General features: G+C 37.2%; 2 protein-coding genes across 3 annotated transcripts; one reads left to right on the top strand and one right to left on the bottom strand.

Moving 5' to 3' along the window:
* The first annotated feature begins 477 nt into the window (after positions 1-477).
* psmg2 (proteasome (prosome, macropain) assembly chaperone 2) lies at positions 478-3,932 on the top strand. The gene is made up of 7 exons (XM_028035611.1): positions 478-707; positions 1,265-1,436; positions 1,692-1,750; positions 2,287-2,405; positions 2,497-2,673; positions 3,487-3,607; positions 3,699-3,932. The coding sequence occupies exons 1-7, from the start codon at positions 651-653 to the stop codon at positions 3,780-3,782; spliced, it is 789 nt and encodes a 262-aa protein (XP_027891412.1). The 5' UTR covers positions 478-650; the 3' UTR covers positions 3,783-3,932.
* Positions 3,933-4,257: 325 nt separating this feature from the next.
* On the bottom strand, positions 4,258-18,029 carry ptpn2b (protein tyrosine phosphatase non-receptor type 2b). 2 transcript variants are annotated; one of them, XR_003597796.1, is made up of 11 exons: positions 17,770-18,029; positions 15,728-15,818; positions 15,526-15,626; positions 14,209-14,307; positions 13,204-13,341; positions 11,890-12,099; positions 10,368-10,529; positions 9,798-10,006; positions 8,712-8,807; positions 8,086-8,245; positions 4,258-5,030 (listed from the first exon to the last, which is right to left on the bottom strand). XR_003597796.1 is itself a non-coding variant. In XM_028035604.1 (10 exons), exons 1-10 carry the CDS (start codon positions 17,854-17,856, stop codon positions 5,009-5,011), a joined length of 1,215 nt encoding a protein of 404 aa, XP_027891405.1. In that variant the 5' UTR covers positions 17,857-18,027; the 3' UTR covers positions 4,258-5,008. The 2 variants fall into 2 exon arrangements, 1 of the variants encoding a protein (XP_027891405.1); XM_028035604.1 differs by lacking the exon at positions 8,086-8,245 and having other exon boundaries at positions 17,770-18,027.
* Positions 18,030-20,676: the final 2,647 nt, after the last annotated feature.

Genomic DNA, 20,676 nt, shown 5'->3' with positions numbered 1-20,676 from the left:
TAATTTCTCATTTGTTTATTTACTTACTTGTCTTGTCAATAAATCTTGTGGTTTATTGAAATGTCATTCAAAGCACTACATATTGAATAAGTTATTTATTTTTTAAATTGGATTGTGACACTTTTGGCCCTAGATAGTATCTAGATCCCGGAGAGACAGCAGGAGTTTGCTGTCTATCCGGGTTTAATCAGCGCATAATCTCCGCTTTCCCCACGGATGGGGCGTTTACCTCGCCGGCAGAAAAATAGTGCAGGGCCACCACTTGTTTTGTTGCCTATTAATTTGCCTGCACATAATACAAACTACAATTTAAAAAGGTATGTGTTGGTATTAAGCTTACTCACATAATTGGTTGAAATAATGTAAATGAAAAGAAAATCAGTAAAAAAAAAAAACTTTACCACGTATTTCTTGTGTTGAGGAAATTATATTTTATTTTTGCATTTCCTTCAGGCACTCACAGGCCTCCTTACTAGCGTTTCTGTCATCAATCATCGACAGAGAGGCGTCCAAAAGGTCCATAACACAAGCAGGCATGAAACTTGAAGTGAAACCTGCTGAGAAATTATAGTTTTACCTGATCCAGCTTCATTTAAACAAATTTTCTGCTTACTCGCCCGGTTCTGTGTGTTTTCCGACCAAAGAACACCATGTTTATTTCTTCGCAAGACTCCCCGGCTGCCTTCAAAGGTTTCACCCTCGTCATGGTGAGTTTGACGGAGTTAATCTTCTGCATCAGCCTCTTATATCTGCAATGTTTGTGTTTAAGCGGTGAAATCTAGCAAAAGGACAGCTTTCTCTCATGTTATAACGTATAAAATAACTTTATACAAATATAACTCATGTTATTTAGAGTAAAAACACTGATTAGCTGCTTTTATTGTAGAATAGCCAGGATTATTTGGGTGCCTTGCAGAGTTTTTTTAAATAAATGTAATGCGTTTTTTATCTGTATCTTTTGATTTATTTCTAATGTTGTATAAAAACGGTTAAGTGCTTAAATGAAAAATATGTAGAATGTTCCAATTTTTATCTGATTAATCGTCAAAATAATTGACCGATTAATCGATAAATAAAATAAATGCTAGGAAGAAGAGGTGAACATTGTCTTGAACTACAAAGTTATTATGAGGGTTTTTTTTCTCACGTAGGAATCAAGTGTGGAAATTCATAGTGATAACGTATTACAAATGGCACTCATTTTTTCACATAGAATATAATACAATGGAAAATATTTCTCTACCTTTGTTTATCGCCTTGACAGCCTGCAGTCGCCGTCGGTAACGTGGGTCAGCTGGCCGTTGACCTCATTGTGTCCACCCTCAACATGAGCAGAGTGGGCTACTTCCACACAGACTGCCTGATCCCGATGGCCGGGAACAACCCGTACGCCAGCAGCAAAGCGGACGCCGAGGAGCTGCACACTCCTGCAGAAGGTAGCACCACATCTCAGTTACAGCTCATTTTCCATCCATGAGTGCAAATTCAGAGGCCACTTGTTAGATAAAAAGACTTTTCTCTTGTTATTTACTGTCATTTTCTCAAAATATTATGTTTGTCTTAAGACAGTATCAAAAAGTGTTACTTTTAATCTTAATCTTACTCTGGGGATGAGTAGAGATGAGTTTTCTACATGCAGAAAATACGTAGTTTTCTGTCTGGTACTAATCTGTCAACTGACTTTTATCCAGTTTACACAGCAGCAGAGCTGAAACTGGCAGTTCTTCAGATCAGAGCACCGATAATCCAGGTAAACACTCAGCACTGTGTTTTATCTTTTATTTTCTTTCCTAAAAATTATATAAAAAAGAACATTGTAATCATTTCCAATCATTCAGTTAAATAAATATATATTTATATTTGTGCTGTTCTCTTTATCGCGTATCAGTCTAGCCTTTTGAATCCCTTTGGTAAGAAGCCATATATTAACAGGATTGCAGTGTTCAAAGTATGAATATAAAAAAGAAAAAAAAGTAGGGGCTTATAGTCTGGAAATTATGGTAATTCACTATTCTAACGAGCTCAAGTATTTATGCCAAAATCCTGTTGATGGTGAAAAAAGACCTATTTTGTGAGGCTTTTACAATAATATTAATGGTTCTTTCTGTACATGTTCTATGTTATGTACACTAACTTCAGACAATTATAACATCTAAATTGCCAAAAGCCCTACATTTATTTGCCTTGGATTCCTATGATATGTGCAGCTGAACTTCTGACCATGTTCGTGTGTCGTCTCTGTGAACACCATCATGTTCACGGCTCCAAACCTTGTTTTAACTGCAGACGAGGTCTAAGAAGTTTCGTCAGCAGCTCAAGTCCTGGATCAAAGCCAGCGGTTTCTTCAGGACGGTGGTTCTGTCCAGCAGCCATGCCTACCAGAGGGACGACCAGCAGCTGCAGGGGTAAAAATATGCTCCCCAAAATCAAATTTCTTTTTTGTTTGTTTTTCTATTTGCTTGGGTTATGAATGCCCACGTCTCGTTGGGGTTAAAGCATTTCTTTGAGGTACCTGATGACGCCGTCCATGCTGGCTGCGAGCGCGGACGCTCTGAAGGAACTGGGCTGGAGGGAGATGGAGCGGATCCCGGCGTTTCCTGGAGTAGACGCAGACGCAGAGCCGAGACTCTGCATCCCAGGAGGCGGCATCACCAAAGGCCTTTACACAGACAGGTACAGAGAGATGCAGTCATTTTCACACTCTTTCTTGTTACAACCACAAGACCAGCAGAAAGAATACAAACAGATGGTTCTAAGAATTTCAGAAAAGTGCAACGTGCAGCTCCTTTTCCTCCACCTCTGTGTAATAAGCAATATTCCAAGCATATGTAGCACTGATCTGGAAATACTTCTGGTACAGCACAACTATTGAGAAACATCATTAATCATACATGTGGAAGAAAGTGCTCAAAATTGATCTTATTGATCTACACATCAAGAAAAAAAACCCCTACACTGCACTTCACCTTGATAAACATCATCCTTGTTGTTAAATATGGTAGTGGCAGCATCATGCTGGTAGCAGAAACAGCAAAACCTGTCAGGGCTAATTGCCTGGTGGAGTTAAATACAAGGCAATGCTGAATGAAAACCTGCCAGCAACAGTGAACAAAGAATATCCATTGTTCAGAATGGCCTAGTTAAAGTCTATTCCTGAATCCAATTTAGAATCTGAGCTTAAAACTATAACTGAAGTTGATTTTATTTGGTGGGGGTCACTCAAAGGGGGAGAAGGAGAAATGCATGCCACACTTATCAGATTTTTTTCTACTTTAAATTCATGCACTACTTTCTGTTGGTTTACCACATTAAACATGACAAAATGTAAAAAAAAAAAAAAAGTAAATAAAGTCATAGGATGACATGGATACTTTAGCAAGGCACTGCTGCCTCTCATTTCAGTAAATGTAAAACCTTGCAGTCCTTTCACACATCAATGTCTGCGTTGGTGTCAAAATGACGCGTTGCCGCTGTGGATGTGTTCAGCTGTGCCGAGGATCTCCCGCTGGCGGTGCTGCTGCTCTTCTGCTCAGAAGGCGACAACATTCCTGATGCATTCGCCCTCGTCAACCACCTCAACGACTGGCTCCATCTGCTGGACGGCCAGGTCAGCCTAAAACTAGACTTTCTTCTACGTCTGCAGGCATCAAACCAGAAACAAAAGTTTACATTTTTTATTATGTTTTTTTGTCTTCCAGAGCGAACAACCGAACAGCAAGTGGAAGATTCCAACTTCCTGGAGTTTGCTGTTTGGGAGCGGCATCCCTCCTGCACTTTTCTAATTGAGGATATTTTAGTTGCAAAAATGAGCTTAAATCTTTAAACTTGCATAATTAATCTCTTGATATTCCCTGCGCCGTCATTTCCAAGAGTTTTCGACTCGAGCTCTCCTGCGTCCCTTCCAGTGTTTTCCAATAAAGTCTTATCGGACACCTGCGTGTTTATTTAAAGTGATAACAACCTGATTTCACTCCTTTTAAATCCACCCCGCTAACTGAAAGGGCTTGGCTCGGTGCCGTCGTGTGTTCCTGGCAGTCCAACCTCCAAGTAATTTGATCCGCTGTCGTAACAGAGCAACTCTTATTCAACGGCCGGGCCGGCTGCCAGGTCCGCGGTTTTTGTCCGTCTGTTTGCATCACTGTATTGGACGTTGTGTGAGCGGGCCTGGTTATGGGAAAGGAATGTTTTAAAAAGAAAACTGTTTTGTTTTGTTCGTATATGTTTTGCTTTAAAATGAAAACGAGAAATACAGATGTGTAGGTAAACAAAATACCAGTTTTATTTTGAGCTTACACTCTAAATAAACTTAAGACAACTTAATTTCAAAAGGAGAACAAGTCATGAGTTTTCTGCAGCATTAAGATCTGTAACATAAGCTCTTTATTTTTCTCTGTACAAGCAAAAATATCTTTAATACGCATCTTTAAAAAACCAACAGAGCACTATGTACATCATTGAAATATCATGCCACTATTACTTGGGGGAGGAGGCAGTACATGTCTTATACCAAACCCCACGTCACCTTTAAAAACTTCAAGTAGATTTTTTATAAAAAATAGTACCTCTTGTTTTCGCCTCTGAAAAAAATTTCTTTTTTTTTTTTCTAAAAATACACATATGAACAGCATTACAAATTGGCAATGCGTACCCCCCCCTACTGTTCAGTCTTATAAGAGAGGTCAGAATGCGAGGAAAACAACAAAAGCAAAACGCGGAGGTGAGGTCTGAGGAGGGGGTTTAAAGCTCCTGTGTGAATGTCAAAGTGTCTGCTGTAAACATTTCAGAGAGGATTTGGGGGAAAACGCTGAAGCTAAAGACATGAAGAGTTATGAGGCGAGTGTTGCTGAAAACATGGGACTTGGCCGGACTAAAACCATGACGAACGTAAAAAAAAGAAAAGGGCAAAAGAAGAGGAGGAAGAGCACGGAGGTTTGGATAGAGGGGTGGAGAGCTAGAGTTCCCTGCCGAGGCTGGCGTCGCTGCCGGAGCCGAACTCAGGTGGAGCTGGTTAGCAGTCGCTGGTTTTCATCCTGTCACAAGAAACACAAAGTGGAAAAGAAACTCAGACCGCTGTGACGTTTCGGATGCTTGCTTTGAATCACTTCAATCGTGCGAGACGTGCAGAGAGTCGTATTAGATGAATTAAAAGCAGAATTTCACACTTTAAACAGAAGCATCCCACTCAGCACTGCAGATTATCTGAGCATTTCCATTTTGATGGTCTGACAGACGCAAAGCAGCGCAAAAATTGTGGAGAAAATGGACACCTGGTTTAGTATTTTCAGTATTTAAGACATTGATGGGTCAGGATGTTGTTGGTGACCTGCTTTTAACTTCTGCTGTCTTCCTGCTGGTTTTTATTCTTCACAGGATAGAGTAATTATACAGAAAATTTCACAGCTAATTAAGTGGCTTCTCTAAGGAAAACTGATTGTACTGCAATTTATTTTAGAGGCATCAAAGTATGGACTTAAAGTTTTATCAAAATAAAAATAACTTTTTTTAGGAGCACAGCAATAATAACCCCAAACATACCCATGTGTAATATTCTTCAGGAGACCAATGAAAGTGTGATTTGTGTCATTAAGCAGCAAACAATAATTACATTTTATATTTTCAAATTTATTGATGCACTCATTGACCAAACGGAGAACTAATAATAATTCATTGTAATTTTTTGTGAAAATAATAAATGAATATTTATCAAAGATAAATGCCCACATTTAGTAATGGGGGCTAAAAACAAATGCATGTCACACTTAAATGTACATTTCTACATCTGAAAACAATATTTTTGTTCCTCATTACTAAATAGTAAAGATACAATAAGCTTTTTACTGTGTTATCACATATTCATCATTTAATTTATTGGGGACAAAGCTGGCAACTGTATGGACTTTACGTCCATACAGATAACAAATTAAACGAGATTGAGATACGGTGCGTTCACGTACCAGAGCTAAATTTTGAAGTATGTGCTGTAAATATTAAGTGTATTTAGGAAAGCTATAAACAAAAATATGACTTTTCAGTTATAAATTAACCTCGTGAATAATTACAAACACTAAATAATGACCTGATCCTCATCCTAGTGTGGATGTATTGCCTTTGGCAGCAATGCTGTCGACTTTCCAAGGCCCCCAAAGAGCTTAAAAACAAAACAAGTGACGACAGCTTAAACAGTGATCACCTTTCAGGTAATTATGCATATATTCAGAGACAGATGGGCGACATTTTCCTGAGAAAAACTGATTCTCTTCTGTTCAGGCTTAGTTAGCTTGTGCACGTGGAGCGAAATCTTGCAGGGCAGCAAACGTAACAGTGATCCTTGATCATTTCCTGATCACGGATAACAGGAAATGTTATCGCTAATAACAGATAATCATCAGATTTCTGCTTGTGAAAAACTAACCAATAATAAGCTCAGAATCGTTTTAATTGTTTTAACTTAACAGGTTTTGTTGAATTTCTTTGAATACAGTGAACATTTTGTGCAAAAACCCTTTGGTGGGTAAAAAGATCTTTATTTATTATGTAGAGAATAAAGGCACAATAAAAAGGTGTAATAATGTGCCAACGTATTTCTTATAGATTTTAGAAAATTGAAGTTAATGCATTGCTGAATCCTTGGTGCACAAAAGAACGTAATCACAGATCCTTCCTCCCAGCAGCTGCTTGGCTTTATAACCATCACTGCCCTCAAATCTACCAACATTTTTACATCCAATCTGTTATTTGCATAACTTTTCCATTTATTGTAGACTTTTTTTTATAAACACAAAGGTACATATTGTACTTGTTTCCATCAGTTCTATTCAGTTTCACATTTATTTGAATCATAGCATTTCTAAAAATCACAAATTTTTTTCTGATGCTGTAAATTTCCCTCCACTGTAATCTCATATTCTTACTTTCTGTTTGCATACTTCTGTATTTGTGTGAACCTGCATGTTTTGAGTTGCCCGTCACTTTGCTGCTGGAAAATCTGGATTTCCCAGCTGAGGGAAAATAAAGCTCATTCCTACTCTATTCTAATCTGAATTATTTGGAGTCTTGGACGGTCCTGGACTTGTGCCTCTGACCTGATCACGGATAAGCAGGAGACAAAAACAAAAGATCCCCATGGTTGCCATCTGAAGCCATGTGAAGGAAACCTGAGGGTTTTGTTCAGCAGCAAATGTTAATCATTTTTCCTCTATGAACGTTTCCAATTTTAGACAAATTGTACCAAACTGAAAAATGAGTCGTCTCATACTTTCTACAACCTGCTCAGAGTCAACTGTACAGAAAATGTGACTGTATGACTCAAATAAATAATATGTACCAGTAGGAGGTCATTTATGAGTTAATTTGTAGAAGTCAACTGGTCCAAACTTGGAAAAGAACTACATCTACAAGAATATACATCTAAATTAAAACTCAAATGTATTTTTATGCCTCTGTAATTTATGAAGGTACTTAACTACATCAACAACTAAACTCCCTTGATATTGTTTAATGACATGAATACAAAAAGAAAATGGGAAGTGATGTGTCAATGCCAACGTAAGAAGCTAGTGTATGAACAGGCACTTTGTTTTGACTCAGAACAAAAGTATACAAAGAAGCTTTAAGCTTTTCATACTAATCTAAAAATAACAAAAAAAATAAAAATCATACATTCAGAAAAGCATCTCACAGTTTAAGCGAAACATGCTGAGACTCAAGAAACTATAACTGAATGTTAGAAGCAGCAGCAGCAAAAGAAAAGTGATTTGTTCAGAAATGATCTCCTCTTCTTCTTTTTACATAACTACATTGTGGATTCTGTCGATCACATCACTAAATTTGTACTTTCACATGAATTACCATAAATTAATTCTGCTTACAAAAAAAAAGGCACAATTAAAACGTTCCTATGTTCAACACATTTGCATCTCGCTTTGGTTTAGTTCAGCCTGACATTTCAGTTTCACAAAGCATTAACCACAAGTGAACACAAATATACACACACCATGCTGAAGAGCAGCCACAACTCCAAACCACACAGCCACACACACACACACACACACACACACACACACACGCACACCCGCACACACACACCTCCAGGTACAAAAGTGGCTGATCGTTTTCACAAGGTGTGGATAAAGTTCCTCCTCTAAACGTTCTCCTCGTGGTCGTTTCTGTCTCAGAGGGGAGTAAAGACAGGCTGCCCCCCACCGGACAGGAAATGTCTCGTCATGTGCAGCAAATACACCCCAAACTGTCCAGGAAAACCACAACAGGAGAGTGAGACCTGATCAGAAACGATTGCACTTTCACGCTGCTCTTACTGGAACACCGCCGACATATCACACAACAAAGGGAGGCTTCTCAGAAGTGACTTCGACGCTGTGCTGTCATCAGAGTAAATGCTCCATCAGGTCTAACTGTAAGTCTTTCTAGGACAACAACACTGAGACACCAGTAAACTGAAGAAATCTCATCAGGACTCTTTCTTCTTCAAATAAATAAACAAATAAATAAATCTGCACAATAGCAGATTTTGCAGAAATGCAGATTTTATGCATCAGCCTTCTTTCAACAGATATGATGGACAGGATCTCACTGTCTTCTTCATCTACATGTTTTATATCTAACTTTGCACTGGACATTTATTAGAAATTGCACAAGGTTCTGAATAAATGCAAAAGAAACATAAAGTGGTTTGAACCTCAAGATTTAATCACCTTTTCCTCTTCCTGTCCGAGTCGGTTGACCTGGACTTGCCTTGGGGTGTTTTGGTGTTGACAGATTTGGACATGTTATCTTCTCTGCGTCGTTTGCTGCGTAAAAAAAAAAGAGATGAAAATTGGTTTAGTGACGTCTTTCTAATTACTTTTATGCACAGAGTACAGAATTTACTGCCTTCACCAAGTAACTCCAAATCATCCTTTATTGACTGAAAGAGTCATGTCTGAATACCCTGGACATTTGCAACTATGTTTTATGTAATTGATACCATTTTTTGCCAATTTATACATTGGCAAAATACATAAAGCATGGTGTGTGTATATTTGTGTATAAATGAATTTTCTTTTGAATTATCCATGATTAGGTAAAGTAAACATGGATAAATCTGTTGAATATGAATGTGAAATGTCTCTTTATTCAGTAGAAAGATTAGAGTTGGAGATGGTTTTATTTTGAAGGATTGATTGGTGTGTCTCTTGTCTAAATAAAGTGCAGTAGCAAAAAAAAACAACACGACCAAAATCCAATAACCCATTTTTTTTTATTGGACCTCTGTTGCAGCATTGTCCAGTGGAATTCTGATTGGGTGATTAGCATTTCTTGACGACTCATTCTCCAGACAAAGCCTTTGACGAAAAGCCTGATGAACTTCTCCAAATTTGGTTGTGATAAATGTTTTTGAGTTTACACCAAGTTTGCAAACTTAAGTGTTTAGTTGCACCAGATTCTTTTTTCCATTCTGAATCTAAAGTGAGGAACGTCCCTCAGGCTTTCCAGTGAACAAAACCCGTTACACCTAATCCAGGTGAAAAACGAAACCGTGGGAGCTGAGTGAAAGTCCAAATCTCGATTCAGGACCATGAAGGAGGCACTCTTTTTCCCCTCCTGTTCTATAGCAGAATCTTAGTGTTTTAACAAATAGATATTAGAGATTTGGCATTAGCTTAACTCTTGTTCAATGGGAAGATAAAGTTCAACTTTTGGTCTAATTTTTCATAAATTATGAGATACATTTATTTCCATTAAGATGTTTGAGCATCGTTTATTAGTGCCGAATGAAACTGCATATATATGATACTGACTGTGTTGTGCTGCCATCCAGCTCCTGTTCCTTGCAGGAAGACTGAGTAGGAACTCTGCTGTCCTGTCTGTAGTCCTCTGCCTCCTCCTGCTGACCTCCTCTCTGGGTCCCATTGTGTCGCTCCGGTGGACACCGGGCCTGAGGCTCGGAGGAGGGCGGAGACTCCGAGGACGGCTCCTGATCTTCCTCAGACAACACACGCCATTGGTTCTACCGGTGAAAAAATATGGAAGAGAGGAAGTTAATAAATGTCAAAGAGTTGGCCTGGATGAATACAGGTGACAAAATAAGACACTAAAACACTTAATTGTTGATAATTTGTGTATTGCCTAGAAGAAGGTTAGTCCCCATTTGCTTAGCTAAATTCAGGAAGCAACCTTTTCCTTTTTTTTTTTTTTGCCCCAGGCAGTGTACTTTTACTTCCAACTAAAAATTCACTGATAGAAAGAATATGTTTATTGAACTGCAAACAATATATCTCAAATATTACATATAATTAAAATGGATAGTAAAAACCAACACCTGAAAATTAAACAAATCATAAGTTGGGGTGTATGAGTATGAGTCGTACCTGCACAGAAGAGTCGCCCATGATGAACTTTGCTCCTTCAAGGACAGCCATGTAGGAGAAGCGCAGCTGTTCGGGAGTCTGGATCAGACCCATGCGGTACTTCCTCATCTTTAAAAGGATGTTCTTGATGTCCACTGACAACGGATCTTTCCGTTTGTCCATCTAGAAGAAAAAGCAACACAACTTGGCTCAGCTTTTATGGAGGAACTTTCTCTGGTGACTTCCTGATTTTCTGTGTTCTGCATTGTCTAAACAGGAACTCTCATATGAATGTGGATTTCTCAGTTGGTTATAGCAATTAAAATAGAGCAAGCACCTCGCAACAAAGAGTTTACAGTTCCCTGTGGAGGAAGACTGATACTGGCAGTCTAACTATTAAAATCAAAAGTGTTTTTTCTTATAACAAGAGATTTGATAAAGAACCACTCAGAAAGAAAACCTCATAAAGACCAAGGAACAGAGCAGACAGGTGAGGGATAAAGTTGCAGAGACGTTAAAATCGGGTTCAAGTTGGAAAACAATATTGCAAACTTTTAGAGACCTCATGGAGCGCGATTCAATCCATCATCTGAGAATGGAAATAGAAAAGTAAAACTGCAAACCAACCAAGTCGGGGCCGTCCACCTGAATTAACAGGCTGGGCAAAGAGAGCACTAATGAGAAAAGTAATCAAGAGGTGTCTGGAGGCATTTTATAAAATGTAATGAATGACAAAATCAATCTGTAGCTGTGCAAAGCTAAGATAGATAGCAATATTCGAAGCAAAAGCCAGGCTTACAAGGATTTAGTGCGCAAATGTGAAGAACAATTTGAAGAATGCGCTATGTGAACAATTTATAATTTGCTTTATCACATAAAATCTCAATTAAATAAGCTCAAGTAATGTAGCTAAATGGGAAAAGGTCAAAAGATATGAATGGTTCATCAAAGCACATGGTCACATTTTTTTGACTAGATATGAAGAAGATTAGATGTTTTAAGGCAGCTGCAATACAAGTTCCTATTGCAGGTTGAATAAGAATAGTGTAACTGAGTTTCCAGCAGTCGATTCCCATATTCATGGCGTGATTTTTCAAGTGTGTGACTAAGAGGCAGCAACGATTTCAGATTGGATACACAGATTACAAAACAATCTTTTTGTCCCATTTGGAAGGAATTAAGATGTACTCAAATATTGACATCTAAATGAAAAACTCTAAATTCGACCTTGTTTTATTATAGAAACTTTTATGTAAAATATGACTAAATTTAACAGAAAGTTTCATAAGCAAGCTGGGCGACTGCTTTGGGTTAAAACTTACCACATTAAGGTAAATGCATGGATTTCCAACTGAATATATATTAGAAAAGCAGAATGCTATTTTCCTGGCAGTTTGCAAGCATATAAGACAAAGTGTGCAGACACAGCAACACATTATAGGAAGAACTGCTGCTGGTTGATGTGATAGTGCAAATAAAATAAACATTTATTCCCTCAGAGGACGTACAGACCAAAGGGGGGGGAGGAAGCAAATGCACTTACAAGAACAAGGCATGTGTCTACTAATGAGAATGTCCCCGAGCGTCCAATTCCAGCACTGCAGTGCACCACTGCCGGTCCATGGTCCAACCCTAACGCTCCAGATTCCCGCACTTTAAAGAGGAAGTTCAGGAAGGATGCCGGGGATTCAGGGACACCGAAATCAGGCCACGTGGTGTAGTGAAAGTGATGGATCTCTCTCTTCTCGCCCGTCTGTGAAAGGAAGACGAATGTAGCTAAAATTAGGAGCAGGGAAATTACTACCCACTGTTTGTTTCCACTGATTCTAAGGTGCTGATTCCTGTCAGTATGTGTGAGGTTATATGAGGTTCAGTGAAGCGTGTTAAATAGCTGAAAAAAGTGCAACAAGTTTCAGCTTCTGTTCATTAACAAAATCAACATCTAGTGGACAAAGAAGGTGAATGAGAGTTAAAAGAAAGCGTTATGTGCTTTTAATCTGTCACCAGTTGGGACATATAAAGTTTTTCTTTCCTAGTTTTTTTCTTTTTTAAGATAGGTGAAGCTAAATAATGAAGAAAACATGTTGGTGCACATATCAATGCAGATTTATGTGTTGAAATAGTCTAGTCAAAGTCCACACCTAAATCCAACTAAATGAGCATCTGAGGAAATGCTTAAACATTGCTGCTTCCAACCGATCTGTCCAAGTTTGATTTATTCTTAAAAGAAAAATGGTTGAAAATTTCCATATTGAGGTTTACAAAGTTAGTAGAGTCAAACCCCTAAAGACTTGCAACTGAAACTGCAGAAAAACCCAGTTTCACAGAATACTGTATCGCTATCAAGATTTTTATGCTTAAAAATGTGAAAACCATGCAGCATCTGCCTCCCATCTCACAACACGTAGTTGCTCAGTAAAATCTTAATTATCTTAATTACATTGAAGCTTGTATTAGAGACGCTTCAACAATTTTTTTAACAGTGTGATGCAATGTTAAAAAAATTCAAGGAGTACCAATAGTTGAGGCTATGGTAGAAGTTCACCTTCACATAAAATCCCTACTAAATACACTGAAGTTAGTTGTTGTACTAACAACAAGTTGGAAAGGTTTTGAGGTAATGGCACCTAAAACAAGATTCAGATTGAATATTAAATACTCCAAAGTTATAAAGCATGTTGTGTTTAGACCACTTAAATATTAAAGTTAAAATCATAAAACTGCAATGCTGCAAGATCTGCAAGACAATCACAACAATGCATCACTTCTGAAAATATTTAGGAAACACAGTGTGTCTTTATATTATCTTTGGATTAGTTCAAATTAAAGATATGTGCTAAATAAAGCAGCAGCCTACATTAATATTCTGCAGCTGCAATACTCTGGTGGTGTAGTAAGACTTGGTGTCTTCTGACAGCAGTGTGACCATAAAGCGTGTGTCTCTGAAGGCCATCTCTCTCTCCTCTGCCGTCGGCCAGTACTGGGCACACTTTTCCTGTTGCAGAAAGAAAAAATAAAAATAGTAGAGACATAGGTTGGACATTGTCCAAATAAAAATAAACATCTGACTAAGCAGGAGGATAATTTGACCCTTAGAATAATAGGATAAACTATGTCAAGCAACGGTAAAACAACTCAACTGCAATAAAATTACTAACTATAAACATAGTGGTTTGAACAAGAGCAATCATTTGACCATTTTCTCAGGAAATAAAAACAGAGGTCATGTCTTTAATCAGACACGTAACAAGAACATGAAGCTTGATTAAATTGATTACATTATTCAACAAAAAAAAGAGCTTGTTGCTGAAAAACCACCGAAAACACACACAGAAAGGCTTTTTTGCATTCATACTATCTGTGCACTATGTGCTCTTTATCTTCCATTTCCAAGAAACGGTAAATCTCATGACAAAGAGAGATCCAATCCAGCTGCTTTACTCAGAAAGCGAGGTCACAGCTGTGCAGTTGGTGAGAGGTTTATTTGAGTATTTAATCTGCACAACGCGGGATCATGGAGTTACAGGGCTAAGAGGTTGGCTTTCATCACAAACACACTACATCTTTCTGTCGTTGGTTAAACAATAATCTGCTGATAAAGTGTATTCATAAAAACATGATTCCTGCACTTTTATTATAAAAATCCATACTTCCCTACACTAAATTCGGGGCCACTTTAAAGCAGACATATAAGTGATGGATGGATGGCACTTTAAAGGATGCTGTGGGTCAGTAACTCACTGTGTAAAACTAATCATTCAATGGTAATGGTGCAACCACTCGTGCTGTGGTCTGTTTAGCATTTCAGCACATATCCGAGTACCGGTGTTGAATGCTTTTTTTTTTCCCATCCAGTACTCACTGATCCTTTCTCTATGACCCTGTTGAGCATGATGACCGCCTTCGTCTTCTGCTCCCAGATCATGAGCCAAAAGTGGCCGCAAGTGTTCTTGAGGGGGCCCTGTGGACAAAACAAACAGCACAGTTGCATGCAATGTTTCTCCAGTAAGCAACGCCATTAACTTCTCTAGTTGGCTGCTTAACATGTAGCAGCAGTATTTTAACTTTAGGGGCTTTTTGAGGGGCCCCATCTGTTTCCACTGCATTTACAAGGATAAAAATAGATTACCTTTGTAGAAGTTTAACCAAAATACAGCCACTTTTTGAATTACCCCGAGTCTTCAGTTGGCTCATCCTTATATAAGCATTATAATTTAGTCATCCCGATTTAAACTCAGACTCATAACTATTATGCTTTTGGTAAATTTAACTGGAATAGACCTTTTCTCATTTTTTAAAATGAACAAATTTACCATAGTCAAGGCAACATTTCAGGATTTCAAACTGCGCAGGGAATGTTTTACAGCCCCCCTGCATGTAATCTGCATAAACAGCATTGCAGTCAAATTTCACACAACTTCCCCCCTAATGAAAATTAAGGGTTCCAGGCAATTAGGCTTTGCTGGAAAAAGGTTCAGAGTAACACGATTGAAGCATGCCTTCTGATTACTATGCAAATGCATAGTATGCATGAATGTTGTGGAGTGGCTGAGCCTATTGAAATTAATGTTTTAAAATTCATAGTTTTCATCTTTATAAAAATACAGTTATTTTTCAAAATATTTCCCGCTAAACCAAAACTCTGGAAAAAGTATTAAAGCAAGCATCTTTTTTCCACAGCAGCAGAGAAAGAGATAAGGATGCAAATAACCATAGAAAATAATTACCTTGCCTTTTTCTATTCATAAACTGAACTTCCTTTTATAGCAAATACACAGTGCTTAATTTCTGTACGTTTCTCGTCTCAGGTCTAACTAGAGATATAATGTATTTGAATAAAAAAAAAAGTAAAAATTCCAAATAAAAACTTTGCTATTACATTAATTTCTTTTTGCATAATTACAGCAGAGTGGTGAAAATCAACTATAGTTATGCATGCTTTTGTCATTTCAGGAAATAACCTAACCCCAAAGAAAGGCTAGAGCACAAACACGCTAAAAGATTTTGTGGTAAAAGTCTTTATATATTTTATTTGTTGAATAAAACTACTTAAAAAGTCAACAAATTATTAACAGTGAGGGTCATTGTAAATATGTCTACAAATAAAACAGACATAAATTGGTTCTTTGAACACCACAATGACTTTTTTTGCTTGATTGTTCCCACTGCTTTTACTTGCCTGTGTTAAAATGTAACTTCTTTGGGCGTCTTCCATCACCACTAGACTGGCGTTGATGTAGTCGTTTTCTGCGTTCTCCAGCTTGACCCGACTGTGATCAACTGCAGGGAGGAAAAGTAGCGGAAGGAAAATATTTTACTACTAGTTGTAAATTGGCAGACTTCGCAACAGGCTGGAACAGGAAACGCAAATGTTTACCCACATGGACTGACATCTCTGTATCTGTTTCGGTTGCGATTTTCTGGATACTTTGCCACTTTGTAAGAGCACTCGTGGGATTGATTCCTGATTTCCTAGAAAGAAGATCAAAGGTTTAAAACCGAGGAATGCAAATAATGCATCATAATTTACCTTGTCAATTCGAGTTTTGTAGCACTATTATTATAAATAACTTTATTTTTCTAGTTGTAACAGAGATAAAACAAAAAAAAGATGATCATTTGCTTTTTTAAAAATGTAATAGCAACATAGCAGGGGCACAAAGTCAAAGTTGAATCCATTTTTTTACCCCACCAAGCATTCAATCTCTTTGTTAATGTTTAGCACTTTAATTCCCAAAAATTATACATTTTAATTTCTAGCCTAAACAAAGTCTGCTGTCCCTCAAAGAATTGAAAATGGTTTTTAATCCTAATTTAGATTTCACAATAGAATGAAATTGAAAGTTAGCTAAATTCCTTTTTTCCATAGAACAATTTTGTTTCGTGTTGCGTTTAAATGAGAAAAAATAGGAATATTGCTGAAAAGCTATTAATAAATCAATTAGTTATTTTACTTGGGAAAAGGGTAGAACATTTGCTGAATGATCATGGCAAGATCAGAACATTAAGCCTTCATAATACTTTTTTAATGAAATTGTGTGGATATATCATCTTAAGTGTTGCTAAATATTGCTATAGTCAGCCCTACACATTTAATTTTTAAGTCACTGATCTTTAATGGGGTTTTTTTTATTATTGATGGGATGAGTCATGGTTAATTGTTCTAATTTTTTTCCTCTGAAGCTGCGCTGCTACATTTTCCTATGCATAGGTCACACACTGGTTCAACAAAGTTCACAGATTGTTGTGTAAACACAGTTAGATGACTTGACACAATCGGCTGGGCTTCCTTAGCCAGACAAACTTTTCAACAACTGGTATTCTCAACTTATTTTGACTAGGCGGCTTGCAAATAATAATATATTTTACCACTTGAATTGGTTTTCCAGAAAAAAATAACTTGGTGATAAAAACCTAAAACCTCAGGGAGATTGGTGAGGAAGTTGTTACTGACAGAAATTACTTGGTCACTCCATTCATCAAGGGATTGTCATCTACCACTTCTTACCCCAGACTCAAGACAATCCAGACTTTTCTCATGTGTCCCTGCATGCTAGTTGACAGGCCTGCCAACAGATCGGTGGTGTGCCGGTGTATCTTGAAGACACAACATCTCCTACCCTAGCCTAGTACCAACGCTTTTACAGTATTGTACATGTATTCCACCACTGGGGGACAAATAAAGGATTATTCTACTATTCTATAATCAGGATTAAACTGCAATAAAATTGCTTAGACCTTAATGTGACTACACATTTGGACTGTGTTGTAGTGAGTTTCAATAAGATAAATCAAACTTGGACAAACTCCGATTCTAGATAACTGGATAAACATTAGACTTTTTGACCTGCAAACTGCCTTTGTTGTTAATTAGCGCAGTATAAGTAAACTAAACTGAAAGTTAACCTTTTTTAACCCTGAGTAATCAGAGAAACAAAATACAACTTTTAATCTTTTCGTTTTCAGGTTATACTTTTAAGTACGGTGATTATTAACTATGATCAATGTAAATAATCTACCAGTCAACGCTGACTGTAAACAAAACAGGAGCTGGATTACAGTAAAGCGGAGGACATAAAAATGATCTTCCAATAATGATCCAATGACGGAGCTACACACACGAAATCATAAGGTCGACCGTGTATATTAGAGGTTAAAGAGAAAACTTTATGCAGTTAATTATAAAGAGCTAAACCCCTTACGCTGAGTTTAGTCTTTGTGTCAAAACATTAAGTTGATATTACGGCGTCATGTGAGAGTTACTTTATCAGCTTGGAGCAGAAAAGAGTCACAAATAAGACCAGACAAAAAGTGAAAACATTGACTACAGCGTCAAAGTTTGTGTATGCAGCCAAATAAAATGCGCGCTCTCCGTACAAACCGACTTAGCTCTGTGCTAGCTAACACATGCTAACACACTTACTGAGTAAAGCTTCTGCCACCGGCCTTTGGAGTCCATGTCTTCAAACTCCTGGTCCATTTTCACGGTGGCAGCGCCTGTCTGTTCCATCCAAAGCTGGTTTATTTCAAATTTTAACTATCTACCTCATAACGTTCTCCGAGTAAGACGAGTTCTTAACCTGAGACTTAAGTCTTTCTGCGTTAGCATCGGCTCCTGTGCCGACTGTTTGTCCGTTATGTGGTGCAGTTGTCATTCGGGACTAGCCCCATGCGCATGCGCCACTAAAAGGGTCTATCTTGGCTGTCAAACACATAGACATGAATACGGTCAAACAGGTAGTTGGAATTACGTTTCGTTTCCGGGATTCGACTCATTTGGCACCGTTCCCAACAACAGCCAGTTCATTCAACTCTCCAGTTTTAATAGTTAATTTGATCGATTTTGTTTTATATCTACCTCAGTGTAAGTGTACAAATAACTTCTCTTGTGATGTTAAAAAAATATATATATAATATAAAATGTAGCATTTTAATATAAAAAAAATATATAAAGTACTATCTGAATATATTTTTTTTTACCTTCAGCATGACATTTATCTTATAGAGTTTAACTAAAACACAAATAAAAGACAAAATATTAAAAAAAAGCGAGAAAATGTGCAATAATCATTGCAAAAGTTGTTGAAGTAATTTTGAAAAGATCTATCTCATCTTAAGTTGGAAAATGGTTGGTCATGCCCACTATCTACAGTAGTCCTCTTCAAAATCCTATTCGAAAACTGAACTTTTTTTGTTTGTCTGTTTGTTTAGTTTGTTTGTTTGTTTTATTGTCTCTAACAAAATAATTTTTATGGTGATTTGGATGTTTGCGAACAGTCATTTTTATGCTTAAATAAAATGTCTCTTTATCTTCAGCTTTCTATAAAACGAAAGCTTCAGTTTTCTACAGAGAGCTGAAGGTCTGGGCCAAAACTGACAGTTTGGGGTTGTGGTCAGCTATTAACGTAATTTAATAATAACTCCTAACAGTTCTTATGAAACAGAAACCTAGATTTTTAAGTTTTTGTTTCAGGCACATATTGTAGCTCTGGAAACTGAAAGAAAAGGCAAAATAAGAGAAATATGTTGTGTTAAACTCACAAGATACTTTAAAAAAAAAAAAAAAGCTTTCTGTTTTGTTTTGTTGCCATTAGTAGCACTAGGTTTGAATAACATAGCCCACTTGTGAATTATATCGTTTCCACTGGGATTTATATTTTTTAACTTTTTGAAACCTCTTACAATTCATCACCAGACTCATGAGCTCCTACAATATTCTGTCTGAAGGCATCTGATTGCTTTTTTACTCACACTATGGTCTTTGTTCTGACTTAGGGGGTCAGTACTGTAATCCTAATGTCTGAGGGTTAAAGAGGGGAAACCTTCTTTTAAAAAACATGACAAGTGAGAAACTAAATATTCTAATCATAGGTATCAAAAGTTAATAGCCTATTTGCACTTGTAATCAGTTTAAATTGAAATACATGCGAGGTTGTCCTAATTTATTCCTCAGCCATTTTTAAAATTCAACAACAAGATTTCCTTGGTTTCTTGACCTAAGTATTTGTATCATATACAAAACCTAACTGCCTTCCATTAGATAAACCATTATATTTCATTTTAAACACCTTGGAGATTTCTATTGTTTATTTATAGCTGTGATTACTTTAAGAACAGGTTAAGGGTCACATTAGGATGAATCCTAAATAAGAAGTGGAACATATGCTTCATGGGCCACTAGGAGGCTTTGCCACCACACGATAAACATCAGCAAGAGTCAAGCCAAAGACTACTAGCAGGAAAACCTGATCCACTTTAGCAAGCTGTCTCACAAATAAAAGCGCACAATTTAATTTAGTTTATGGATTTTTTTGCAGATGCGTCTAAAATGCATTTTAATTGATCAGTTATTAACACATTTACACACACCAAAAAAAAAGAAAAGAAAACTAGCACACAATGTACATCCTGCATCCACACACCCATGTTCCCAAATGCATTTTTAAACAAATCATATTTCCTTTATAAAAGTATGCTAACCTTCAATCTCTTTAACACAAATATCAAACATTTTAGCAATGATAATATTCCATTAAACCATACTATCCATCCACCACTATATTGTGGTGGATGGATAGGAGCACAGATAGTGCATTATACACTACACTTATAATGCACTTTTAGTCATTTTAAATTGAAATACACGTGGACTTCCTAATTTATTCCTCATCCATTTTTGTCATGCAGGTTTTAGATGACTCTGCTTCACCACATCAGAGTCAAATGATCAGGTCATTATCAGTACTCTGGAGAACTTGACTACACTGAGGAGGTAATTCTGCTATTTGAGATATGTTGAACCAGGGATACGGCTAAAAGTTGCAAAACACCGGCCCTGAAGGCCTGGATTAGAAGACCCCAACATCATATGCAGCGCTGGCAAAAAAATAAGAGACCACTTAAAATGATCAGCTTCGCTGATTTTACTTTTCATAGGTATATGTTTGAGTAAAATGAACATTCTATGAACTACTGACAATGTGTCTCAGAAATTCCAAGCAAACATTTAGTATTTATTTGCAGAAAATGAGAAATTGTCAAAATAACAAAAAAGATGCAGTGCTTTCAGACCTCAAATAATCCAAAGAAAAGAAGTTCATATTAATTTAGAAACAACAACACTAATGTTTTAACTCAGGAAGAGTTCAGAAATCAATATTTGGTGGATTAACCATGAGGTTTTCAATGGGGTTCAGTGCAGTGGGCTCTTCATTTTTTCCAGAGCTGAATGTTGTGACGTGAACTAAACTTTCCCAAGCGAGGCTAGTTTTGACTTTATTTTGAAAAGACTGTGTTTCCAACCGGAAGTGGCCGAATTATGTCAGCTTGT

The sequence above is a fragment of the Xiphophorus couchianus genome, chromosome 13 (assembly GCF_001444195.1).
Source record: "Xiphophorus couchianus chromosome 13, X_couchianus-1.0, whole genome shotgun sequence".
Lineage (NCBI taxonomy): Eukaryota > Metazoa > Chordata > Actinopteri > Cyprinodontiformes > Poeciliidae > Xiphophorus > Xiphophorus couchianus.
Note: the sequence above shows the minus strand (reverse complement) of the source record. Positions and strands in the feature narration are given on the sequence as shown.